The sequence below is a fragment of the Podarcis cretensis genome (assembly GCF_951804945.1).
Source record: "Podarcis cretensis genome assembly, chromosome: 13".
Classification (NCBI taxonomy): domain Eukaryota; kingdom Metazoa; phylum Chordata; class Lepidosauria; order Squamata; family Lacertidae; genus Podarcis; species Podarcis cretensis.
Window position 1 is genome coordinate 21,373,298 of NC_137182.1, and position 27,473 is coordinate 21,400,770.

Sequence of the window (27,473 nt, forward strand, 5' to 3'; positions counted from 1 at the left end):
CCCTAAAATGCTTCATCAGCTTGCCCACGTCACCAGGAAGAACGTGCCAAGACTGGGTGCTCTTCAGCGACTTTGCTCCAGAATAAAAAAAATTGAAACAAGGGAAGCCATACCTGGCAGCTTGCTGATGGGACATCGATTCCTGAGGGTGTCCCGATGACTGAAGGGTACTGCCCCTTGGGTGAGAGAGGCCTGAAAAGAGACGGTGGACAGAGTAGACGTCCATGGAAGGAACAGCCAAGAGCCCCTTTCCCATGGGGAGTTTTTATTTTCTTCTCCACAGGATGACAAAAGCAAAGCACAAATCCGTAACTCAATCCTCACCGAAGGAGCCCAACTATATGGGATATCAATAGCATGGATCTTTCTGCATGCCCGAATGTTGCATCATCAAACTGTCCCAGTTTCTAAGCAGGATGGGAGACAGCGTGTCCTTCAAGATGGTGCTGGGCTTCCAACGCCAGTCATTCCTGGCCGTTGCTAATGTCAGCTAGAGCCAAAGGAGTCCGACGTCATTGGAAAGGCCATATGATCTCAGTCTCTAAGATAACAGGGGTGGGTATTTATACTTGCATGTATTTTTGTGTTTCTTGCCAACGGAACTATCACAGGTGTCCAGAGAAGCCGGCAAGCCCCAGCGGCTCTCGTGCGTTACTGGACAGGCCTTTTGTTCACTTGCATTGCCCACTGCCCGTGTGTGTGCCTGTGTGTGTTCCCAATGCCTGCTTGGATCAATATACACAGCCAAACCTTGGTTGTCGAACGTGATCCATTCCAGAAGCCCATTCGGCTTCCAAACCGTTCAACAACCAAGGCGCGGCTTCCGATTGGTTGCAAGAGCTTCTTGCACTCAAGCAGAAGCTGTGTCAGACGTTTGGCTTCCAAAAAAGTTCGAAAACCGAAACATTTACTTCTGGGTTTTCGGCGTTCAGGAGCCGAAATGTTCCAAAATGGAGCCGTTCAGGAACCAAGGTTTGACTGTAACATCATTCATCCTCTTAAAACAATTTGTAAACCATTTTTCATGAAAAGGTCCACCACGTGGCACCAGGGTATATCAACATCATCGCTCCAAAAGCCTTTACAGTGGTACCTCGGGTTAAGAACTTAATTCATTCTGGAGGTCCGTTCTTAACCTGAAACTGTTCTTAACCTCAGGTTAAGAACTTAATTCATTCCGGAGGTCTGTTCTTAACCTGAGGTACCACTTTAGCTAATGGGGCCTCCCGCTGCTGCCGCACGATTTCTGTTCTCATCCTAAAGCAAAGTTCTTAACCTGAGGTACTATTTTGGGGTTAGTGGAGTCTGTAACCTGAAGCGTATGTAACCTGAAGCGTCTCTAACCCGAGGTACCACTGTATGATGCTCTACCACATGGGAAGACTTTCGGAGAGATGATTTTGATTACTCAAACATAACCATGGTTTGAGCCAATGCTTAATACATTCATCACACACACACACACACACACACACACACACACACACACACGGTGAATAGGTGGTGCCATTTTTGCAAGCCTTACAGCCATGTCCTAATAATGTCAGGATTGCTGCCACTTTCTGCCACACCTAATGGAGCCCTCACTCTGCAGCTCCTCGAGCCACGAAGCACAGAGGAAAGTGATGAGAACACGCAGCTTGAGGTATAATGTTGTGTTTCTCACACGACAACCCTAGCGGCTGCTTCTTTCAAAAACCAAAGAGAAGGGGAAAGCGCCATTACAGGAACCAGTGACCAAGAATCTGTCCAATGACCTGCATCTTGCTAGCCAAGGGCATTTCAGGGACAGAATCCAAGTCTGAGCTTCAAAAGCAAAAGGGGGTGAACCAAGACTCTAAGGGAGCATTCTTCTATTCTACAATTCCTTAAAAAGTCAGTAAACGTGGGGCGACAAAAACCCAACACCAAAAGATCAATCCGCAATGAAGCAACGCGTCACACAACCAGGGAGGTAGGGTTTAAAATTTAATGGTTCTTTCCCCCGATGGTTCGTCAGCGAGCAAAGAATACTGTGGCAGTTTTTGTGTGTCCGTGGTTCCACCCAGAGAATAAAATAGATCTATCTATCTATATATATATATATATACATGGAAACTTCCAGACAATTCGAGAGTGTGCCATGCAGGAGGTTCCAAGCAAAGGCTGTCTGGCAGTTGCTTGGGGAGCCAGAAGGTGAGATCAGAAGAATTTGGGGGAGGGGCGCAGGCAATTCCTGCTTAGATGAATTGGGGAAGCGATCGAAATGGAAAGCAATGGCAGGAGTCGGATGGGGACGCTTTGCCCACAAACCCATCACCATTCCCATTTGCTTCGAATGAGGACCAGAAATGAGGGACCCTGGCAGGAGCTACAGGAGAAGGAAGGAGGAATGGCAGAGGAGGTCTTCGCACCTCCCAAACTGGGCACCAATACTGCAAACAGCGACTCCTGCCTATCACTTCCACGCACCATAGTCGAGGAGACAATCCTTTTCTTCTCTGGGCAGAGACCCCCACTTGCTCCACCGAAGGGGGAAGCCCTCAACACTTCCCACCCCAGCCTCTCCCTCACCCACCACAACCCACTGAACTAGGCCCAGTTGCTTACGCCGCCATGTTTTTCCCACAAGGCTTTGCTACAGCGCCTCAAGCGACCTAGCAGCTCCGTGTGGCTCCTGCAAGCATCACGTGGGAATTCTGGCATTGCAAGGCTCCCCCAAACTGCCCACCCCGTTCGGGGGCAACGCTTTGGCTCGCAGAAAACAGGGTGCGCCAGATTTTTTTCCCCACCACGAAGGGAAGCATGTCAGCATGAGCCTCACTGGGAGCAGATCTGCACTCAGCCATGGAACCATTTCAGCCAATGGTGGGCAGACAAGCCGACTGAGCAGGGAGCCACCAGTGAAATTCTGAGATCTCCTTCCAACGCTGGCACAGATCCTACTGCACACCTACAGTCTGTCTGCCCCTAGTCTGGGTACCCATCTCCCACCTACCCAACCCGCAGTTCAAACGGCCTCTCTTTCATGTCACGTCCTCCCTAGCTGGGGAGTCATACACGTTGGGAAAGGTACAGAATGTAATGCAAGGGTTTCTGTGTACCAGAAGCTGCCCTCCCTCTTCTGCTTGCGTTGAGTAGCAACCCGGGTGGCCTTGAATTTTCTCAAACTTGCCTGCTCGTTTCAATAGGTATATCTGCCTATAGATGACACTTCCCCTCTGTCCGCCATGTCAGGAAACGAACACACCCCACATGCGCCAGCTGCTCTGCCATCCTTTTCTGACTCTTCTCTAACTCTTAAGTGCCCAATCCTTTAAGCTCTTCCATTTTAAGGTATAATAATAATAATAATAATAATAATAATAATAATAATAATAATAATAGATGGTGTGCAAAACACTTAAGTATGATCCAAACCACTCGTAGAAGGCAAACTCCAATCGGTTAGGCCAGAGGGCAGTTCTGAGGGGCAAGGAGAAGGAGGAGAAGTTCCATGCGGGGCTGTGGCAATATTTGTGAAGGAGATCTAGGCTTCGTACTTCCAAAAATCGAATCTGAGAAGCTGCCAGGCTACAGGCCAGGCCAACCACGAGCTCTTGCAGAACGAGGTGGGTTTGTGCTGGTGATGATCATCCCGTGTTTCTCTTTCCCGCCCCAAAGTTTCAGTGCCTCCGTCGACGAGGCCGGGCGTCGAGACACCGTTCCCTCGAGCGAGCAAAAGTCTCCGTCTTAGGTCACCCTGTACGTGGAGGTGTTCTTGGGCTCCGTACTGGGCACGCACCAGTCGTCGGCTTCCTGGATGGTCTGGTAGTGGCGCCAAGCCGATTTGTTGTACACCGGAAGCCGCTCGACAGAGTCTGTTGACAAGGCCTGGGAAAGGGACAAAAGCAGTGTGGGATGAGGGGCTCCTAGCAGGGCCAGGTGCACAGCCAACGCGCCTCCAATGGGCTGTAAGTGCCCAATTCACCGTGCCTTCAACCCCCTGTACCTGGCAGTGCCCACAGGGACCACCAGGTGACCATTGTGGGCCCTGCAAGTTGGGGAGCTCACTCCAAAAGGGAGAGTCAGTGTGGTGCCCTGCAGATGCTGGACTACAACTCCCATGATCCTCAGCCACTGGCCAAACTGGCTCAGGGAGATGGGCATTGTAGCAGTACAGATTTTTCCAATGCCAGGTTGTATCTTTGGGGTGTGTGTGTGTGTGTGTTTTTTAAGGTATGTGTGGGGAGGGAGAGACAGAAAAAGTAACAGCCTTCCCACAGTCCCTATTTTAATAGCAACAGGAGACTCATATGGAGTTCTTGTGCAGAGTCAACAGCTGAAGGAGGGTCACAAAAACTCCTGTAGAGGTTCTCCTAACCCAAACATGCATCCAAAACAAAGGTCCTCTTCGCCTGGGCTTCTTTTGGAATTCCTAGTGACACTCCAGGGCTTTCGGAAGAAAGTACAGTGAGGGGGGAAAGTATTTGATCCCCTGCTAAATTTGCTCGTTTGCCCCCTGATGAAGAAATGACCAGCCCATCATTTTTATGGTAGGTTTATTGTAGCTGTGAGAGACAGAACAACAACCGGGGAAAACCCCAGAAACCCAGAAGACAAAAGTCAGAGATTGATGTGCACTATAATGAGTGAAATAAGTATTTGATCCCCTATCAACCAGCCAGAAGTCAGGCTACCTGGTATCTTCACTGCATGTAACGAGCTGAGATTAGAAGCACCTGCTGTAAGGGAGAGGTCTTACCTGTAATCCCAGCTCGTTACAGTACCTGTACAAAAGACAGCCATCGACAGAAGCAATCAATCCAGCAGATTCCAAAGTAGCCTCCATGACGAAGACCAAAGAGCTGTCCAAGGATGTCAGGGGCAAGATTGTAGACCAGCACAAGGCTGGACTGGGCTACAAGACTAAATTCCAGTAAAATATTGTTATTCTGTCTCTCACAGCTACAATTAGCCTACCATTAAAATTATGCAAACGGGCAAATTTAGCAGGGGATCAAATACTTTCCCCCCTCACTGTAACACGTGTGGCAAAGTTAACGCCCATCCTTTAAGCCACCACCTAACCAGAAAGGTTACGAGTGCTCGGAAGTGGCTTTCCCTACCACGCCCACTTTCATAGGCACTATGAGGCAATGACCCAACTGATGTCACTCGTGGACTCTCTGCCCTTGGTTTTGTTCCAAGGCAAATGACCTCAGGAGCATAAGGTGCACAAGTCCTTGGGCCTTGGCTCAGCTGAGCTGCTCCAAAGCAGATGGCCTGCAGAGCGAACATCCCTAAGCTTTCGTTTCGAACGCGTGTTACGCTTTTCATTACCTGGCCGTGTTAACCACGCCACTGCTTCCTTGTGGTTTAAAAAATTTACCTGATTGAGAAATATTGTTTCAATCTGCTTTTAATACTGGATTTTAAATTGTGGCAACCTGTGCCCTGGGACCTTGATGAACAGAGGGGTAAAGAAACCAAATTGATCATGATAATAACGGCAACTACAGCGTCTTGCGGAGAGATCCACAAAAAGACAAGCATGTTAAAAGGAACTGAGATCCAGCTCCAAGGGCCTTCTGGTGGTTCCCTCATCGCGAGAAGCCAAGTTACAGGGAAGCAGGCAGAGGGCCTTCTCGGTAGTGGCACCCGCCCTGTGGAACGCCCTCCCACCAGATGTCAAAGAGATAAACAACTACCAGACTTTTAGAAGACATCTGAAGGCAGCCCTGTTTAGGCAAGCTTTTAATGTTTAATAGACTATTGTATTTTAATATTCTGTTCGAAGCAGCCCAGAGTGGCTGGGGAAACCCAGCCAGATGTAAGGTAAAGGTAAAGGGACCCCTGACCATTAGTCCAGTCGTGACCTACTCTGGGGTTGCGGTGCTCATCTCGCTTTATTGGCTGAGGGAGCCGGCATACAGCTTCCGGGTCATGTGGCCAGCATGACTAAGTCGCTTCTGGCGAACCAGAGCAGCACACGGAAACGCTGTTTACCTTCCCGCCAGAGGGGTACCTATTTACTCTGACGTGCATAAATAATAAATTATTATTATGATTATTATAACGTTCATCTCTCCTGAGAAGCAGGAAAGGAACAGCTCCTCAATGGGTCAGTATGTGAAGAAACCAGGTCAGCACCCAAAAGAAGAAAGTCACATTTGCGGGTGGGGGAAGGAAGACAAAGGACGAGACCAACTCACCTTCAAATAGATGACAGCATCAGTCCCAAACCCCTCCATGGAGAAGAGCTGAAGGTCACCTTGGAAATACTTGGCGTAGAGTCTGGAAATTGGCAAGCCGTACCCGAAGCCTGCCTGGTTTTAGCAGGAGGAAAGGACAGGAGTGTGGTTAGTAAATGGTCTTCTCTCTCTCTCTCTCTTTCCCTCCCACCACTCTGGGCCCAGTTAAGAGCACATACCAGGGGCGTCCCTCCGGTCCCCAACTCTGGCTTGGGTGCTGTGGAATACATATAGCTGAAGAGCCGCTCTATCTTGCGCAGAGGGACCCCACCTCCGCGGTCGCTCATCTGCTCCAAGACAGGGAGGGGAAATAGCATCAATTGTGATGGGGTGGGGGGGGGCACTTACTGCTGCTAGATGATGATGACGATAATAATAATAATAATAATAATAATAATAATAATAATAATAATATATTTATACCCCACCCATCTGGCTGAGTTTACAACAACAACAACAACAACAACAACAACAACAACAACAACAACAACAACAACATATTTATACCCCACCCATCTGGCTGAGTTTATTATTTATACCCCGCCACTCTGGGCAGCTCCCAATCGAGTGTTAAAAACAATACAGCATTAGATATTAAAAACTCCCCTAAAGTTTTACTGGGAGACAATGCAGATCTCTCAGGACTGGTGTTATGTGGTCCCGGCGGCCACTCCTTCTCAACGATTTCCTTCTGAAACTCCTCCCTTCCCAGTCTCCCTGCTTACCCTGATGGAGAGGTCTTCTTGGCCCAGGGACACCATCACTTTGATGGGCGGTAACGTAAGGCTGGACTCGTGGCTTTCTACGGTGGCTCTCATGGCGTTCTGGAAGACAATGGAAAAACGAGGTCTCCCTTAGCCAGATTTTTCTAAACCAGACCTCCCTGCCCCACTGGGTTGAGTATTTCAGCTTTCAAATTCCAAAAAATGTTGCAACAAGACTTGGGCATTCAAAAGACACTTTGGTTGAATTAATATTATTTAGCGTTGCTTGGTAAGTAAACTGCAGGTAAAATTGCAGAGAAATCATTAAAAATGATCCCCAAGTACTTGCAGTTATATATTATTATTAGTTAGCATGACCTGACATTTTCAGAAGGTAAAATCAAAATTACTTGGTTTTCTAAAAGCAGCTTAGGTGATTCTTCATCAAACCTAGACTTAGCAAGCTAAACACTGTCCAACCACAAAAGTAACAGAAGAATGGAATTCCTCACACCTAGAAGCATATTTTTTAAGACCCTTCGCTGAATAAATTTGGAAGAATTAAGCTTCACGCCCCTAAAAGGGAACACCCAACTGCCACAGATTTGCTTCCTGCAGTTAGAATGTACCTCAGCAGTCGGCTATTAAGGACGACAAGGAAAGGAATACGGGTGGGGAAATGGCCGACTGTCATCAAGGTAACTCAAACAGGCCCGTTCCAACAACTCGTTATGGATCCATGAAGGGATTAGGATTCTACTGGAAATCCTCCAGCAATTGGTTTCCTCCAATTGCTTGTTTGCTCAGTAATATTTATTGTATTAAAGAGACATGTGTGTTTGAGAATTTTTAAAAAAATGGTTATGAATCTCCTAAGTGTGATTTTGATTTATCAAAAGTAACAAGACTACTTCCCATGCCAGAATACGCGACGAAAAGAGGGACTTCCAATGACTGGTATTAGTAATTGTATTATAATTTGGCATTGTTATAATGAGGCTATTATTGGACTGTAATAAATAGATAAATTATTATTATTTATACCCTGCCCATCTGGCTGCGTTTCTCCAGCCACTCTGGGCAACTCCCAACAAAATATTAACAATAATTTAAAAAGCGATAAAACATCAATCATTAAAAACTTCCCTAAACAGGGCTGCCTTCAGATGTCTTCTAAAGGTAAGAGAGCTGTTTATTTCCTCGACATCTGATGGGAGGGTGTTCAACAGGGAGGGCGCCACCACCGAGAAGACCCTCTGCCTGCTTCCCTGTAACCTCACTTCTCACTAGGAGGGAACCGCCAGAAGGCCTCAGCGCTGGGCTGAACAATGGCGGTGGAGACGCTCCTTCAGGTATTATTATTACTATCAAAACTGCAGGGAAGAATTACCTTGAACAGCTCGAAGAGCATGTGGTACAGGTGAGACGGGACATAGACCATGTGGATAGACTGGTCGGGGTGGTTAGCTAGGAAGCAGGAGAGGAGAGGAGAGGTCATTAAAAGCAAAACGACTGCTATTCTCTACCTTCCCTTCCACCAACCCGCCACGTGCAAGTCACCCATGCTTCCTGCTGCATTTACCTGCCAGTTTTCAGAAAATGCTGCTTTAGCCACACAGATTCCATGTTCAAGGTTAGATGTTCTGGCTCATGTCAGGTGCTGCCCCCAAGACGCCACACCCCTAATGCCGTCATGCCAAAATACAGGACGCCTCAGCTACTCAACCAAGCAGAGAAGGCCTCACAAGCAGAGGAGACTCCTTGCATTTCCCTGCTCCCCAAAGCCTTTCCCCTGGCTGGCTGGGAGCCCTCCAAGACTTCCTTCTTTTAGCTCCCCATCAGGCTGACACTGGGACGCTGGTGGCGCTGTGGTCTAAACCACAGAGCCTAGGGCTTGCCGATCAGGAGGCCGGCGGTTCGAATCCCCACGACAGGGTGAGCTCCCGTTGCTCGGTCCCTGCTCCTGCCAACCTAGCAGTTTGAAAGCACGTCAAAGTGCAAGTAGATAAATAGGTACCACTCTGGCGGGAAGGTAAACGGCATTTCCGTGTGCTGCTCTGGTTCGCCAGAAGCGGCTTAGTCATGCTGGCCACATGACCCGGAAGCTGTACGCCGGCTCCCTCGGCCAGTAAAGCGAGATGAGCGCCGCAACCCCAGAGTCGGCCATGACTGGACCTAATGGTCAGGGGTCCCTTTACCTTTATCGGCTGACATGTCAGCGTTTCTATTGCTCTTCACAAGTCCTCTCCCCCCCACCCCACACACACTTCGACATGCACAAAACTGCTCCCATTTCCCACAAGCACAATCCCCAAATACTTCTACAGCCATACCTTGGAAGCAGTGCCGGATTTACATATAAGCTAAACAAGCTATAGCTTAGGGCCTCACTCTCTTGGGAGCCCCCCAAAAAATTAAAGGAAAAAAACAACAAGATGTACATTTCCAAAATATAAGATAAAAAACATATAAAATAAAACCTACATACAGCAACAGTGTTTTGTGTTGTGTATGGAACTATTAGGTCCATAAATTACCATATAGCATATATTCAACACAAAAAACAGCTACAATTTGTTGTTGACAAAGGACAGCTGGACATATAAAGGGCCCCATTGCCTTCAGTAGCTTAGGGCCTCATCAAACCTAAATCCGGCCCTGCTCAGAAGTCGAACGGAATCCGTTCTGGAAGTCTGTTTGACTTCCAAAACGTTCGGAAACCACTGGCTCCTGCAGCCAATTGGAAGCCACAGAAGCCTCAGCGGACGTTCGGCTTTCCAAAATAGTCCGCAAACTGGAACACTCACTTCCGGGTTTGCAGCGTTCGGGAGCCAAAACGTTTGAGAACTAGACTGTTCAAAAACCAACGTACTACTGTACGTAATTCTAGTTGCTGTAGAACCATCAGATTTTTGCAAGCTAATATAAAGCAGCGTTGGAGGTTATGCACATTTATTCAGTGGCAGAATGCAACCGTTTGGCTGTCTGATATCAAATGTGTGCTGATATGTGTTCCCTGTTCATGAGCTGGACTCTCCCTCCCCCCAAATACTATTGAATGGTTGGGAGGGTCCACTTGTGGGCTAAATGCTTTTACCATCCTGGGCAGAGTCCCGCTGAAACAGACCAAAGATCCCTCCAATCCAAATATTATGAAAATGATGTGCATGACCCCAGTCAAGCTTGCTAAAATTTATCATTTGCCTGATAATAAATGCTGGAAATGTAAAGAAACTGAAGGTACATTCTTTCACCTTTGGTGGACGTGCCCAAGGATCAAGGCTTTCTGGGAGATGATTTACAATGAAATGAAATGAAAAAGGTATTTAAATATACCTTTTTGAAGAAACCAGAGGCCTTTCTCCTGGGCATGGTTGGCCAATTGGTGTCAAAGAAGGATAGGACTTTCTTTATGTATGCTACAGCAGCAGCAAGAATTCTCATCGCAAAGCACTGGAAGACACAAGATCTACCCACCTTGGAAGAATGGCAGATGCAAGTAATGGACTACATGGAAATGGCAGAAATGACTGGCAGAATACGAGATCAAGGAGAAGAGCAGGTGGAAGAAGATTGGAAGAAGTTTAAAAACTACCTACAAAAACATTGTAAAAATTTTGAATGTTGAGGACATTGAAATGAAACGAAGGGGTTCTAGTGAATAAGATAAATAAGAGAATGAAAGAAGGGATAGATATTGGACGAAAATCTGAACAATATAATATGTGAAGGAATTTTTAAAGGATAAAGTAATAAGAATGAACTTGCTAAATTAATTTTAAAGTGGAATACAAGAAAGGAAGGCGGGTGGAAGTCAGGAAAATAAGGTTATGAAGGATATGAATTTGAAAAGAGCTCTTTTTTCTTTTTTATGTTAATTTTTCCTTAAGTTTTTTTTTTTAGGTTTGTAATATTTTTCTTTTTTCCGTTTTTTGGCTGTGTCTTGATTGTTGGTTTATGTAATTTGAATGTTGGTATTTGTCAGTGTTTTGATGTTTGTTGTTCTATTATAATTTTTCTTTTTTGTAAAATTTAATAAAATATTATAAAAAAACAACAACAAAGATCCCTCCAATCCAACATCGTGGGCCAAACAGATGACTTTGGAAAGCCCACAAGCCAAGCATGACTGCAACAGCCCTACCATTCAAACTCAAATCTGGGGTATACTGCTCATGAACATGGAAGCTCGCTCAATTTAGCCACTGTAGCTTCATAGTTTTTGACAGACTTCTCCTACGTGAATCGGGGTTGCCTGCTGTTAGTTAGTGGAACTTGGATGCTTTAATACATGGGCGATGAAAGTGGTTTGTATACCCCTTGGTGATACCTGAGAAGCAGAACCACTATCTGCCCCTGTCTAGTTTATCTTGCTTATCTCCCACCACAGACCCAGAAAAAAGAGACCTATTGTTAATAAATTGTAGGGCTCTTCCTTCCAGAATGAACACGATGGGCTGCATAATTGTGAGGGAGAGATTGTTTGACTGCAAATGACCACTGAAAAATAGCAAACGAGAGCTTGTGTTTTTCTGTCTTTTATTAATTCAAGATCAGTATTGGCGTTCTGTCAAAAGGCTGCTCTGTATTTATTAGAAAATGCTGGAAAAGGGCAAAACCAATATCCTTATTGAACCGATTCAGTCCTGAATGCAAAAAAATAAAAAAATAAAAATGCAAACATGCCCCTAAGTCTTGATGAAGGAGATAAGTTAAGCATCTACTCTAAGTTGTCTGTTAACTAGGATTTCCCATTACTCCGATTTCCACATTGCAAAGAGCTGCACCTGTTGAATTCTCCATGCCATGCCGCCAAGTAAAGGGACGGGAGCTGCTATCGTTTGGTTTAGGAGGCGATTAAAAAAAAGCCACAAGGAAGGAAGCCAGGATTCTAGCAAAGCTTTAGCCACTGAGCCACAATGCTAACCTTCAGGACAGCCTGTTGACTGAATGATTTACTTACTAGGCCACGGGTGAGGTCCTGTTCCAGAGGCTGAATTAAAAGGGGGAGGAAATGAATGAGGCCAAGAGTTCCTCTACAAGCTGAAAGGATGGACTTTCTCTCTTTTATTTCATTTAAAAAGAGAAGCCTGGAGAGAAAGTTTCGAAGTCCAAAACAGAAACAGACTACCCTGGGGCATTTTCCACCCGTCAGAATGCTATTACGAAGCCCATCTCCCCAAAATTACACTCCAGCGTAAATTAAGGTCCCGTCTCTGCAACGTTTATGATTATGAGCCTCATATTCAGGTGGAGGAGGAACACCTCTGTTTATCAGGAAGCCTTGCGAAACCTGTCTGCAGTCGAGAGGACCTTCCACAGCTGGCCTGCAAGCACAGTACTGATCATATCTACTTAGAAGTAAGCTCTGCTGAGTACGACAGGCTTGCTCCCAGGTAAAGCAGAGTTAGGACAACGGCCTTCATCGATGCCCACCAGCTCTTGGCCTAGACACCACCGGAGCACCCATGTTTCCTTTATAAATGAACCCTCTTTTCAATCTTGCCGCCCTGCCTTCTGGCTCTGCAGGACTCACCGTTCACTTCCTGGATCTCCAGGTCGGGAGAAGCCATGTAGTATTTGTCACACAACAGCTTGGACATGTCGTAAGCATCTGCGGCAGGAAGAGAGACCCAACATTTTAGGTTGCTGCAGGAGCACAGTATGCTAAATAATAATAATTATAATTTGTATTCATTTTCCAGTAAAAATCTTCCAATTTTTAACAAATCAGATCAAATCATATCATATACATTTTTCACCAATTATAAATTCCAAATTAAATAATTTCCAGGGACTCCTCATGTTCTGGTTTCTTGAGGTAATATCTTTTATTTACATTTTGCTTTCTTGCTTGTTGGTTCCAATTTCATAATTCTGATTGTCCATCTTCGTTTTATCAATTTGTCAGTCTCCGGTAAAGGTAAAGGGACCCCTGACCATTAGGTCTAATTGTGGAGGACTCTGGGGTTGCGGCGCTCATCTCGCCTTACTAGCTGAGGGAGCCGTCATACAGCTTCCAGGTCATGTGGCCAGCATGACTAAGCCACTTCTGGCGAACCACAGCAGCGCACGGAAACGCCGTTTACCTTCCCGCCGGAGTGGTACCTATTTATCTACTTGCACTTTGATGTGCTTTCAAACTGCTAGGTTGGCAGGAGCAGGGACCGAGCAACGAGAGCTCACCCCGTCGTGGGGATTTGAACCGCCGACCTTCTGATCGGCAAGTCCTAGGCTCTGTGGTTTAACCCACAGCGCCACCCGCGTCCCGCTTCAGTCCGGTACGTGACTCAAAATCTTGTTTTAACAAGTCTTTAGATCTAATTAGCCCAGTCTGCTTTTGGAACTCTTTTAACATAATGGTTTTGCTGCACGCTGGTATGAATTACCAGGAATGGCTGCTAGGAGATGGGATTAGGGAGTATTTTTTTCCTGATCTTCCCCTTAAAGACCCAGCTGCCCCCCCCCCCAGGTAATAAAATCACCATTCGTCAAGTAATAAAAGAGAAACAGGAGGCAACGTGAGTTGTATCGCTTCTGCTTCTTTGCCACGGAGGACTCTCTCTCCGCTTCTCTTGGTATTTCCCTTTGATTTGCTCTTTGGGAACACTCAAACTCAGCTATGAAAGAACTGCCTGGCTTCGGTTGTCTGTGCCCCTGGTAACCTGCAGGTTAGACTACCACCAAGCATTGCATGTGGGGCTGCCCTTGAAGACAGTTGCAAATGAGGCAACATTAATTGACCCAAGGCCTTGGGTAAACAGGAAAAGTCTTAGCTTGGTGTGGAAATCGACAACAAGGAAATCGTCGACAAGGACGGCGCCAGAGAATTCCACAGACTCCTGAAATGGCCTGTTCTCATGTGGCAAACCCCCTCACTGCCCTCAGGTGAGGGCCATGTTTGAAACTCCCATTGTTCTAGGCACATTTTGCGACAGGGAATTTCATTAACGAGGGGAGTTTCTGAACTCTGGGCGCAGTACTGCGCCAAAGATTTCAGATGAAAACTGCAGAGTGAAAGGAAACAAGGACCGTTTTCCTCCCCTACTTCCAGCTGCTCACTGAAGAGAAGAGACCTTCTTAAGAATATTAGGGGGGTGAGCAGGGGAAGGACTAGACTATGTGAAAAATGAATATAATACAGTGGTACCTCAGTTTCCGAACGTAATCCGTTCTGAAAGACCGTTCGAGTTCTGGAATATTCAAAAATTCAAAACGGAAGCCTCAATATGAAAAACACAATGCGGAAGCTGCAGGGCATGTTCAACTTCTGAGGCGTGTTCAAAGCCTGAAGCATTTACTTCCGGGTTTACAGTGGTACCTCGGGTTAAGTACTTAATTCGTTCTGGAGGTCCGTTCTTAACCTGAGACTGTTCTTAACCTGAAGCACCACTTTAGCTAATGGGGCCTCCTGCTGCCACCGCGATGCCGGAGCACGATTTCTGTTCTCATCCTGAAGCAAAGTTCTTAACCCGAGGTACTATTTCTGGGTTAGCGGAGTCTGTAACCTGAAGCTTATGTAACCTGAAGCGTATGTAACCCAAGGTACCACCGTACAGCGTTTGAAAACCAAAATGTTTGTCAAAGGAGACGTTCAAAAACCGAGGTTCCGCTGCATTTTAGCTGCAGTTCATTCATTTTCAGAAAGGGGGGGGGGGGGGGAGACGCAGAAGATAAAAGCCCACCGACCTCTGACCACGTCTGAGACGTTGCAGTTGGGATCAATGCTGCCGATGTGCTTGGGGTGGGCCGGGTTGGTGCTGCCGTCGAAAATCAAGGCTGTAAGGGGGGGGAAAGGGTGAAGTAAACAAAGGCAGAAACCATGGCATGTGGTAACCATGACAGGACAGGAGTGAGGAGATCCTGGAACACCAGGAACAGGGGTTGGGCTGCTCCACGCATGGGCGACTTCACTTCGAGGCAGTGACAGGCCCCAGGATATGCAGAAGAATAAAAATTTAAACTGTTTTAAGTAAAGGATTGGGAAGTATATAGGTAAAAAGTAAAGGTAAAGGACCCCTGGTGGTTAAGTCCAGTCAAAGGCAACTATGGGGTTGTGGCGCTCATCTTGCTTTCAGGCCAAGGGAGCCAGTGTTTGTCCACAGACAGCTTTCCGGGTTGTGTGGCCAGTATGACTAAACTGCTTCTGGCAGAACGGGACACCATGACAGAAACCAGAGCACACGGAAATGCCGTTTACCTTCCCGCCACAGCGGTACCTCTTTATCTACTTGCACTGGTGTGCTTCCGAAGTGCTAGGTTGGCAGGAGATGGGACAGAGCAACGGGAGCTTACTCCATCGCGGGGATTCGAACCGCCAACCTTCTGACTGGCAAGCCCAAGAGGCTCAGTGGTTTAGACCAGTGTTTCCCAACCTTGGGCCTCCAGCTGTTTTCGGACTACAATTCCCATCATCCCTGACCACTGGTCTTGCTAGCTAAGGTTGATGGGAGTTGTAGTCCAAAAACAGCTGGAGGCCCAAGGTTGGGAAACACTGGTTTAGACCACAGCGCCACTACTATGATACAGCAAGAAAGGGAAAGAAGGAAACTGCTGCGAAAAACAGGGTGGGGAGACAACTTTAGATTTGTATTGAATTGTATTAATTGGATGTAAATGCGTCAATTTTTTTGAAAACTGATAAAAATTAATTAGCAAGAAAAGAAAAAGGAATTGCAGAAGCGGTGTTACAGACCAGGAACAAGGAGGTTTAGGGTTGGACAGGAATCCAAGATGGCTGCCACTGAACTCACTGTGCTGGTTAATCAACATGCGGATGGAAATGCGGCTCAGGTAGAAGCGGTCCAGGAAGTACTGGATGTTTTGGTTGGTGACGGGGTCGTCCCCATAAGCTTCTTTGTACTCGATCACACCCTGTGCCATGGTGGGGACCACGTCGTTGTGGCGGTTACGGATTGTGACTAGGGCGTTCGTGAATCTGGTAGGAGACAGGCCACAAAGGAGGAAGGGAGAAGAATAAATCTCAAAAACAGGAGGTAGGTCTTCTGTCTGAGAGCAGAACAACGTCCTTCAAATTTTTCTGACTAGACAAGGGCCCAGGTCTCCTACTCTTCACTGTGTGCTAGAGGAAAATCACACACCCTGCCTCATTAGGGCATCTCATTGGCGGGTGGGGGGTGTTAAACATAATTTCTGCAGATTCCTTCTATGAGGGGTCTTTAAAATACAGTGGTGCCCCGCAAGACAAATGCCTCGCAAGACGGAAAACCCGCTAGACGAAAGGGTTTTCCATTTTGGAGGTGCTTCGCAAAACAAATTTCCTATGGGCTTGCTTCGCAAGACGAAAATGTCTTGCGAGTTCCTGCAGTTTTTTCCCCTTCCCCCCCTTTTTCTAAGCCGCTAAGCCGCTTATCAGCTGATCCGCTAAGCCGCTTAACAGCTGATCCGCTAAGCCGCTTATCAGTTGATCCGCTAAGCCGCTTATCAGTTGATCCGCTAAGCCGCTTATCAGCTGATCCGCTAAGCCGCTTATCAGGTGATCCGCTAAGCCGCTTATCAGCTGATCTGCTAAGCCCCTAAGCCGCTAATAGCGCTAATCCGCTAAGCCGCTAATGGGCTTGCTTCGCAAGACGAAAACACCGCAAGACGAAGAGATTCACGGAACGGATTCTTTTCGTCTTGCGAGGCACCACTGTATGTTTTTTGGGGTGTGAGGAATAACAATCTGCTATTATTTTTGTGGTAGGTCTATGTCTGATGAAGATGCACATAAAACCGCTTTCAGATTTTAATTTTACCTTCTGAAAATATTAATACATAACTGCAAGTACTTGTCAATCATTTTGAATGATTTCTATGCAATTTTACAAACCTTTTGCTTCCCAAGCAAAGCTAAATTATATTGATTTAAGCAAAATATTATTTTGAATTCCCAAGTCACGTTCCAGTGAGAGCAGACCAAAGCCCAATACTGCAACAACTCCAGACAAGATTGTTGACATTCTCCATGCAGGAAAGATGTCACATAAAAAGTGGCTTTGCAGTGATGCTCTGAGGTGGGGTTCTGGTATGCGCTGTGCTCAACAGCCTCCTCCCTCCCCCAAAAAACCCAAACTCACTGTCCCAACGTCCCTTGGTCCTCAGGGTCTTTGTCCAGGAACACCATGATGTCCAGCAAGCTCTGCACGTACCTGGTAGAAGGAAGAGAGAAAGAAGAGTAGGGACTACTTGGATGGAGAAGAAGTTTGTGAAGAGTTGCCTGCAGCCTTCATGGACTGGGTATGTGAAGACCGCCGAGACCACATAACACCAGTCCTGAAAGACCTACATTGGCTCCCAGTACATTTCCGAGCACAATTCCAAGTGTTGGTGCTGACCTTTAATGCCCTAAACGGCCTCAACCCAGTATACCCAAAGGAGTGTCTCCACCGCCATCATTCAGCCCGGACACTGAGGTCCAGCTCCAAGGGCCTTCTGGCCGTTCCCTCCCTGTGAGAAATGAGGTTGCAGGGAACCAGGCGGAGGGCGTTCTTGGTAGTGGCGCTCGCCCTGTGGAATGCCCTCCCATCAGATGTCAAGTAAATGAACAACTATCTGACTTTTAGAAGACATCTGAAGGCAGTCCTGTTTAGGGAAGTTCTTAATGTTAGGTGGTGTTTTTAATATTCTGTTGGGAGCTGCCCAGAGTGGTTTGGGAAACCCAGCGAGGTGGGTGGGGTATAAAAATAAATTCTTCTTCTTATTATTATTATTAGTGTTAGGGCAAGAGGCTAAAGGAGAGACACATATCTTTAGACCACAGAATCAAAGAATCATAGAGATGGAAGGGATTGCGAGGGTCCTCAAGTCTTTTCCCCCACATGGGGCTCAAACCCCCAACCCTGAGATCAAGAGTCTCGTACTCTACTGACTGAGCTACACTCAGGGCTGTAGATTTGAGCCCCACGTTCGGCAAAAGATTCCTGCCTTGCAGGGGAGGGGGTGGACTTGCATGACCCTCATGGTCCTTTCCAACGCTACAATTCTAAGATTTGTTGATTCTATGTATATATCTATACAGTGGTACCTCGGGTTAAGTACTTAATTCATTCTGGAGGTCCTTTCTTAACCTGAAGCACCACTTTAGCTAATGAGGCCTCCCACTGCCTCCACACCGCAGGAGCACGATTTCTGCTTTCATCCTGAAGCAAAGTTCTTAACCCAAGGTACTATTTCTGGGTTAGTGGAGTCATCTGCAACCTGAAGCATATGTAACCCGAGGTACCACTGTAAATGCGTACAGTGGACGCTCGGGTTGCGAACGTGATCCGTGTGGGATGCAAGTTCGCAACCCACAGTGTACGCGACCCGCGTCTGCACACGCGCAGGTTAAGATTCAGTGCTTCTGCGCATGCGCAAAGAACAACCTAGCGCTTCTGCGCATGCACGACCGCCAAAACCCGGAAGTAACCCATTCTGGTACTTCTGGGTTTCGGCAGTCCGCAACCCGAAAAAACACAACCTGAAGCAGCTGTAACCTGAGGTATGACTGTATTTGTGTTTGTGTGAATGTACATGCACAACAGCATCACCTATATTCCACCTGCATCTCTCCTTCAGGTTTTGATCTGTGGGAAATCAAATGGAACTTTTAAAACAAAAGTGGGGGGCGGAGAGAGAAAGAGAGATGGCTGCATGGAAGGAAAGAAGCATATTTATTAATAACAAAGTGTAGCAGGGAGGCGCTGATAAGGAAACAGGCAGGTTTCAACGCCAGCTTGGGCACTGGGTGAGTGCAGGGAGGGAGAGAGGGTTTGCTACAATCAACTTGCTGCTTTGCTCTGCAGTGGGGGAATCGCGGTTTTCCTACGCCGCGTTTCTCCGGCAACTGCGAAGGGATGTTGAGAACAGGGCGAAGCGAAGCAAACAAACAGTCCCTCATCACGTGCTTCCCTCAAAGTAGGACAAAGTTCGTGCAAGCCGCTTAAAAGCAGCGGCACCTTCAGGCGAAGTGAAAAAACAAAAACCCTTTCCTAAAAAGGGGGGGGGGAGGGGAATGAGGGAAACAGAAGTTAAAAGACTCAGGCATGCAATTGGCCAAGCATCTTCCTTCCTCGAGAACCGAATCTGACAAGGTGCTACACTTTTCTGAGGACGCGTACGGTGAGTGTGCCGCAGCAAGAAAACAAAACAGAGTGTTGTGGCACCGTGAAGCATCCTTTGCCAACCTGCCGCACTCCTGATGTACCTGGACAGAAATGCCCATCCGTTCTGCTGGCTGAGGCTGCTGGCAGTTGCATGTGGAGGGTACCGGGTTGGCGATGGATGCTTTAAAGGCCAACAGATTTATTGCGGCATCAGGTTCCAAGCACAGACCTCACCTGTTCCCTTGTATGTTTACAGTGGTACCTCAGGTTACCGACGCTTCAGGTTAAAAACGCTTCAGGTTACAGACTCCACTAACCCAAAAATAGTACCTCAGGTGAAGACCTTTACCTCAGGATGAGAACAGAAATCGTGCTCCGGCAGCCTGGCGGCAGCAGGAGGCCCCATTAGCTAAAGTGGTACCTCAGGTTAAGAACAGTTTCAGGTTAAGAACGGACCTCCAGAACGAATTAGGTTCTTAACCCAAGGTACCACTGTATAAAAGTCAGCCGCCAGGTTCACCCACCCAAAGGCTCACAGCTGCTGAAAGTGTTTTAGAGCACAATCTGGGCGTTTGAAACTACAAGACAATCCCTCCCCAACCCCATTGAGACATGCCACATCCCTCCTCGGTGCCTTAGAACCAGGGTGGATAAAAATCAATGATTTTTTAAAAAAATAATAATCAGATTTTTAAAATTTAAATTGTATTTTTAAAATAAAATGCTTTTGGAGGAAAAATCTTTCTAAAGATAGTTTTCTATTTAAGTTACATTATAGTCCAGAGGCTATTCATCAGGGAATAAGTATTTGTTTTAAGTTTTTCATGTGTGCTAAAACTCAGTCTGTTTTTTTTTTAAAAAAAAACAGCAACGTTTAACCACATCAGTTAACAAACATGGATACATATGCTATAATGTTACTGTTTTAGTTAAATAAATTGTTTAAATTGTTATTAAGGAAATGATTGTTTTTCTCCTTCCGATAAAGTACAGCGGAAAAGTTGTCCAAATAAAGAGTTAACTTATTAAACCTGAAAATAATTTCATAATTATCTGTCTATGTATTTCTAACAGTATAACCAAATCAGTAATTTTTGATATAACTGTAAAAACTACTCTGAAAATTTATTATTCCAAAAATGAAACCTTCATCTGGTTGTAAATATTAAGATTATACTAGTAAGAGTGAGTCTATCTGTAAAAAAATGATTTAAATCGAGTCTTACTGACTAGTAATTTAAATCAAGTCTTAATGACTAGTGATTTAAATCAAGTCTTAATGACTAGTGATTTAAATCAAATCCACCCTGCTTAGAACCTATTTCCACTCTGAGACACAGACACACTTTTGCAGATCAGGGCAAGAAAAACACTGTGTTATCCTATGTACTCCAAATCATTATTCCTAAACACATCTACATGGCCCCAAGCAGCCAGTCCCCTTACAGCAGGATGCCAGCACAGCTGATGTGAGTTGTAATTCAGGGGATGATGGGAGTTGTAGTCCAGCAACATCTGTGGCTCCCTCTGCTGTTTCTTGTTTTTCTCACATAACAGCTCCCTGATCTCCACCAAAACCACCGGTCCTTCTAACTCAGAGCTGCCCCCTTACCACCAAAAAAAGAGAAAAGAACGGCAGCCCTATTTTCGGTTTGAGAGATTGCAAAAAGCCTGTGCTTCCAAGGCAAAAGGAGGGGGGGAGCACCTTGACAACTCAATTATTGAAACGTAAGCACTTGTGGAGGGATGCAGGTGGCACTGTGGGTTAAACCACAGAGCCTAGGACTTGCCGATCAGAAGGTCGGTGGTTCGAATCCCCGTGACGGGGTGAGCTCCTGTTGTTCGGTCCCAGCTCCTGCCAACCTAGCAGTTCGAAAGCACGTCAAAGTGCAAGTAGATAAATAGGTACTGCTCTGGCGGGAAGGTAAACGGCGTTTCCATGAGCTGCTCTGGTTCGCCAGAAGCGGCTTAGTCATGCTGGCCACATGACCCGGAAGCTGTACGCCGGCTCCCTCAGCCAATAAAGCGAGATGAGCGCCGCAACCCTTTACCTTTACCTTTTAACCCTGTGTAGAATTGTCATCTTGGCATCCAAAAACCAAAGCAGAGAAACTTTTCTCTTCGGGGCTTGTCTTTTGGTATATCACGACTCACACACAGAGTTTTAAAAAGATGTACAGTGGTATCTCGGGTTACAGACGCTTCAGGTTACAGACTCCGCTAACCCAGAAATAGTACCTCGGGTTAAGAACTTTGCTTCAGGATGAGAACAGAAATCGTGCGGCAGCGGGAGGCCCCATTAGCTAAAGTGGTACCTCAGGTTAAGAACAGTTTTAGGTTAAGAACGGACCTCCAGAATGAATTAAGTTATTAACCTGAGGTACCACTGTACAGACTGTGCTTCCTTGCATTTTGTGGCCACCTGTCCCCCACTGTTCATGAGTTTGTCTTTCCAGCCATTGTTTGTGTGCATTTAAAAAATCATCTCGCTCTTATCTGTGTAGGCCAGGGATAGCGACCCTGTGAGCTTCCAGATGTTATTGGACTCCAACTCCCATCAGGTACAGGCGTACAGCTTCCGGGTCATGTGGCCAGCATGATTAAGCCGCTTCTGGTGAACCAGAGCAGCTCATGGAAATGCCATTTACCTTCCTGCCAGAGTGGTACCTATTTATCTACTTGCACTTTGACGTGCTTTTGAACTGCTAGGTGGTCAGGAGCAGGGAACGAGCAACGGGAGCTGACCCTGTCGCGGGGATTCGAACCGCCGACCTTCTGATCAGCAAGTCCTAGGCTCTGTGGTTTAACCCTTCAGCACCACCCGCATCCCTTCTACACAGGGTTACTCGAGAGTAAACCCCTTTGAACTGAACAGGACTGATTGATTGATTGATTGATTGACTTATTTAATTGAATTTATATGCCATCCTTCATCAAAAGATCTCAGGGTGGTTGACAGAATAAAATACAAGACAAAACACAAGAAAATAATTAAACCAAAACAACAAGAAGAAAACCTCAGTTTGCCCAGACATATTTAAAAGGCTGTAGAGTATTAATCAGCCAAAGGCCTAGTTGAAGAGGAACATTTTTGCCCAGAGGTTAAAACTATATAATGAAGGTACCAGGCAGGCCTCCCTGGGGAGAGCATTCCACAAACGAGGAGCCACCACAGAGACGACCCTTCTCATGTTACCAGATCCAGACCTTACACAGAGGAGGCACACGAAGAAGGGCCACAGAGGATGAACACCGAGTTTACATTTCTGAGTAGACTTGTGCAGAATGGCTCTGTAAAAGAGCCCTGTGAATGAGAAGCTCCCAGGCAACTGCTAAAGGGTGCCAGGCACTGTCAAACTGCCTTATATCGAGCCAGAAGACCTATCCCTCCAGCCGAGTAACATCCCCTCCAGGGCTAGAAAGTCACTTTGGTTTGGCAGGCTGTATAATAAAGGAACCTCTGATCATCCTCCGAGGCCCATCTTCGTGTGTCTCCTCCATGAGAGGACTGGAGGGCGGCAACACAAGAACAGGGCCTTTTCTGCAGTGGCTCCCTGTCTATGGAATGCTCTCCCCAGGGAGTTTTGGCTGGCACCTTCATCATACACCTTTAGGTGCCAGGCAGCAATTGTTCCTCTTCAGGTAGGGTGACTGACATCCGATGCACTTTTAAATGTGCTGTGGGAGGGAGCGTATTATTAGTTTGTTTTTGCTCTTGTTTTTATTGTGTATGGTGTTTTTTTATATATTGTGATTTTATCTGCCCATAAGCATCTAAATAAACAGAAGGGACTCACCAGCTCTGCACCAGCTGAACGGAAGGGGTGCTGAGCACACGGTCTGGGAGAAGGTTGATTTCCTTCATGATGTTTGCCAGCCGGACAGGGAGTTCTTGGCGGAGGAAAGTGAACGAGGTCTTCTCGCAGGCATTGCTGGATCCTGAAAAAAAACCACACACCCTGCTATCAGCTGTTCTGGCGCACGCCCCATGGAAAAGCTTACGCCAGCCAATATTTATTTATTTGACTGCTGCGTTTCTATCCCTTCTTTTTTTTTTCCTCCAGGAGCTCAAGGTGTTATGCATGGGTTCTCCCTCTCCTCAAATAGCCCCCACAACAACCCTGTGAGGTAGGTTAGACTGAGAGGCAGCGACCGGCCCAAGGCTTTATGTCGGGTGGGGATTTGAACCCTCGTCAGGATCCCAGGTGCCACTCTGGAAAGTTATTGCAAACCAGCCTGCGATCCCCAACGAAGGCCCCCTAATCAGAGGATAATCTATAAAATTCTAGCCTTGTAAGATCCAGATCAGGCAGAGGCAAACTTGGCCCTCCAGATGTTTTGGGACTACAACTCCCATCATCCCTAGCTAACAGGACCAGTGGTCAGGGATGATGGGAGTTATAGTCCCAATACATCTGGAGGGCTGAGTTTGCCTATGCCTGTTCCAGATCCTGCAATTAACTATGTTCCCATGTACCTACAGTATTACAAGCGCAACATGCATGCATGCGCGCACACAAACACACACAAATTATATATCTTCCTTCACTGTCCCCTCCATACTTATGATGACAAAGGTTCTCATCAGGGAAAGCTCAGGTGACGCTCTTAGTATTTAAGGTGTCTTAACAGCTCTCTGTTGCTTTTGCTATGTTGGAGTAAGATAACGAACACGGAATAAGCTAGCTGCTCAGGCTCTGCTCCTTGAAAGTTGCTAGACTCATGATTGTAGAGAACAAACTGCAAAGAAAAGGGGGGCAAGTTTCTGCTCAAGATTTAGAAACCAAATGGTCAGGCACCAAGATATTGTATAGCCACACACTTTGCCATTTCAGCTGCTGACAAATCCATCCACCCAGCTGCTACTGCTCCATTTCTGGGGTGGATTTCCAACATCTGCTATGGATTACCTCAGATTTCAATGCTTTCCGTGTTCCCTTACTCAATGGGGAAGAAAACCACTTCCTGGGGTAGATGGAAGCGCAGGAACGGAGAAAAGCAGCACAAACCTAACCACATCTACTCGTAAGTAAGTCTTCTTCAGTTCAAAGGATCTTAAAAGGTAAAGGACCCCCGACAGTTAAGTCCAGTCACAGACGACTCTGGGGTTGTGATGCTCATCTCGCTTTACTGGCCGAGGGAGCCGACGTTTGTCCGCAGACACTAGGTTGGCAGGAGCTGGGACAGAGCAACGGGAGCTCAACCTGTCACAGGGATTCGAACTACCGACCCTCTGATCGGCAAGCCCAAGAGGCTCAGTGGTTTAGACCACAGCGCCACCCGCGTCTTACTCCCAGGCAAATGAATTAGCATAGCAGGCCTTAATCCCTCACATGCAACTGCTGGAATTTGTTTTCGGTGGCGCAGCTTGACCTTGAAATCCAAGGTGGTTAAAAAAAAAAAATACCCGACTTATTTTACAAAAGTCCTGAGAGCTTAAAAAAAAAGAAAAGCAGAAACCACTGCAAAGCATTAGTAAGAAGCACGGGGTGGAGGTCGGGAACCAGCTTTCCAAAAACACACACAGGATTGGATGGTGTTATTTCCAAGCCCTGCCACCTCTGAATTCTATAAATCAAACCGTATGGAAACAGGGCATTTCTCTACTAACAGGAGGAAGGTCTGCAGACAGCAGGGACGTGATGTGTTTATTACTGAAGCAGATGTGTGGAAGCAATTTATGCTGTCAAAAAAAGGAGGAAGAACCCAAGGTGAGAGCGCTGGGCAAGGACAGGGAAACAGGGAACTGTTCAGCAAACAGAGGAGACAGAAAAGCAAGCAGAGGATGTAGGAGAAGGCAAGCTGGGCCCCATACATCCAAAGGTTTTCCCCACCGCCCCCCCCCCTTCCATCCAAACTCTCCCCTGAAGAAAACCTGCACACAGGTCAAAGAACTAAGCAGCAAGCTGAGCTGTGCAAGCAACTGCTGGAAAGGGAGACAAGGAATCCATTGTGCATGTTTCCGTTTGCTACCGAGGCAAAGAGTGCGGAGTTCTTTATTTAGCCCTGCTGTTTTGAAAAGAGCGTCAGACACCATCCTCGCAGGCTTGGAATGAAGCACTGCAGGGAAAACGGAGGGAGGGGGGAACTGGCCAAAAAAACCATTGGCAAGTGGGGCTAAGGGAGGTCTTGACGCTGAGGATCCCCCAATCAGCACCGCTTGTCCTTCATATCCTTCAGAGGGCATCACACAAAACTCCCCCCCTCCCAACTCAGCAGCATAAACCCAGAGCGAGGAGGCAAGGTCTTTGCAATTCACAAGAATCGCTTCTGCCATCAGGGAACTTGGAAATATTGTCCGTCCTGCGCCCTCCCTCTCATTCATCTCTGATGTCCTTTCAAAAAAGCAGTGTGTCTGGGGAGATGTCAATCCAGGTGGACGAGTGAGCAATCCTGGCAAAAGGGGCACTGCTGGGAACAGAACTTTACAAGTTGTACCAGCCCAGATTTAGTCCAGGTGTTTGACTTGCAACCTTGTGGATAGAGGGACACGGTGATGCCGTCACCACTCAGATTTGGGTCATTTAGCAGCATTGAAACTATACTAGCCCCCTGCAGGTAAAACTGCTGAACCAAATGACAATTTGGGGGGGGGGAGTAGGGGGCTGAATGCAGCAATTCCCTAGTTCATATATATACACTTTTAGCCCCCAGGAAACACTGGTCCCGCATTTAAGCAGAGCCTTCTGCACATCACAAATCTCTCAGAACCATGGCAATGGATTGGCAAGGAAGGGCACAAGAACTCTATACAAAACAGAATGTTTACGTACAGAAACGGGAACAATGCAGACCCCTTTTGGGGGTTACCACATTTATCTGAGACACACAGGACATATTTACCTATGGAAGTGCACTCTGTGACTTGTGGAAGCACATAGATCAGCCTGAAGTATCTAGTTGTGGAAATGGGTGTGGGTGTTAAAGGCATGGGAGCACGCAGGAGGAAGGGATTTACTGGACTGCATGGGAGGCAAAGAACAGGCTAAATTTGAGGAAAGTTGGGTGGCTGCACGCTTATGGCGGCGGGGTGGTGAGTTGCATGTGCATAGGAATGTTTACTTATATAAACTTTTAACTGGAGATGTCACTGAACCCGAGACCTTCTGCACACAAAGTGAGCTGTGCTCCCAATCTTCTCTCACACACAAACAAACAAGAGGAAAGGTCACCTGTTCCGGCTGCCGGACATTCCTCCATAGGTAAATAGGGAATGCTGTTCAGAGAGCCAGATTAAAGTGTTACTTGGTATTTACGCAGAGGAGAGGTGTTCTGAGGTCATCTCATGATTCACCTGGTTACACTGAACTGTTGGAGCCACAACTGATCTACAAGGTGGCAATTCTGTAGACAAACTGACCTGGCAGCCAATTCCACTCAACTCAACAGGACTTGCTTCTACTCACACTTGCACAAGACCACCACCATGTCAAACCTTAGGGAGGCAAAAGGAGAAGCGGGTCCTTAAACCAGTTTAGCTGGGCGCAGGAGGGTGGGGGACAGCCGGTTCTCGCTTCCCTAGATCATGCATATTATCCCACAAAACACCCAAGGCAGCTAAGAAAAACAGTGCAGCAACCAGTGGCTACAACTCTAGATGCACTTACCTGGGAGCAAGTCCCCACCCCCCTCAAATCAGGTCATTCCTTGCACTCGCAAGACAGGAATGTGCTCCAAAACTCCCCCTCCCTCTGAATTCACCATTAAAAAAAATTAATAATCTGTGGAGCAAAAGCAAAGAAGAAACGCAACCAAAGCTTCCCACCCCTTTTGTTTACCATTAAAATAAACTTCTTGTCTGTCGCTGTTGTTTAAGTAGCAACAGAGCAGATGCAAAGAGATTTAAACACACATTTGTGCGGATTGGCTTGTTATTTTTGGAGACAGCAGGGAGACCCGGCTGGTGGGTCAATGCGCCTCCTTCCCCTGCCTGCCTGCCCGCCTCCCTCTGCCCGTCCACGCACCGAAGTCCAGGAACTGCTTCATGGAAAGCGGGGACGGCGAGAACTTGCTGAAGTGCTCGATGTACTTGGGCGCCCCGGCCAGCGCCGAATGGCCCTTCAGCAGGCAGCGCAGGAGGCGCATCGCGGCGGCGGCGGCGGCTGCACTGGCACCAGCCAGGCCCCGGCAGGCCAACTCAGCGGCCCTCCCGCCTTGCAAGAGCCGACCCGCACTCTCGGGCGGCTCAGAGAGCGACTGGCAACAGCCCTGGAGGAGCCGCCAACCCCGGAAAGGCACAGCCCCGCCCTCGCCTGCTCCCGGCCAATCCGAGGCGTGGGCCCGCCCACCCACTCCGACGGGCGGCCGCGGCGGAAAAAAACCAAGACGTGGCTGGCCAATGGGAAGGCGATCGCACCACGTGGAAAAGGAAGGGGGAGGCTCCGGTGCGCCCCCCCCCCCGCTTGAGACACGCCGATTTAGCCCTTCCTTTTTCTGCCTGTTATTGTTGCCGTCGTCGTAAGGTGCTGTTC

General features: G+C 47.2%; 2 protein-coding genes across 3 annotated transcripts in view; both read right to left on the reverse strand.

Moving 5' to 3' along the window:
• Positions 1–27,473, reverse strand: part of ITGA3 (integrin subunit alpha 3) — a 138,504-nt gene that overhangs the window by 23,357 nt on the left and 87,674 nt on the right. The gene's annotated exons all lie outside the window — the stretch shown is intronic.
• Positions 1,956–27,191, reverse strand: PDK2 (pyruvate dehydrogenase kinase 2). 2 transcript variants are annotated; one of them, XM_079949841.1, is made up of 12 exons: positions 26,967–27,191; positions 22,800–22,941; positions 16,996–17,067; positions 15,670–15,854; positions 14,606–14,695; positions 12,453–12,530; positions 11,880–11,909; positions 8,307–8,383; positions 6,938–7,036; positions 6,392–6,499; positions 6,174–6,287; positions 1,956–3,852 (listed from the first exon to the last, which is right to left on the reverse strand). In XM_079949841.1, exons 1-12 carry the CDS (start codon positions 27,085–27,087, stop codon positions 3,712–3,714), a joined length of 1,257 nt encoding a protein of 418 aa, XP_079805967.1. In that variant the 5' UTR covers positions 27,088–27,191; the 3' UTR covers positions 1,956–3,711. The 2 variants fall into 2 exon arrangements, with proteins under 2 accessions (XP_079805967.1, XP_079805968.1); XM_079949842.1 differs by lacking the exon at positions 11,880–11,909 and having other exon boundaries at positions 26,967–27,190.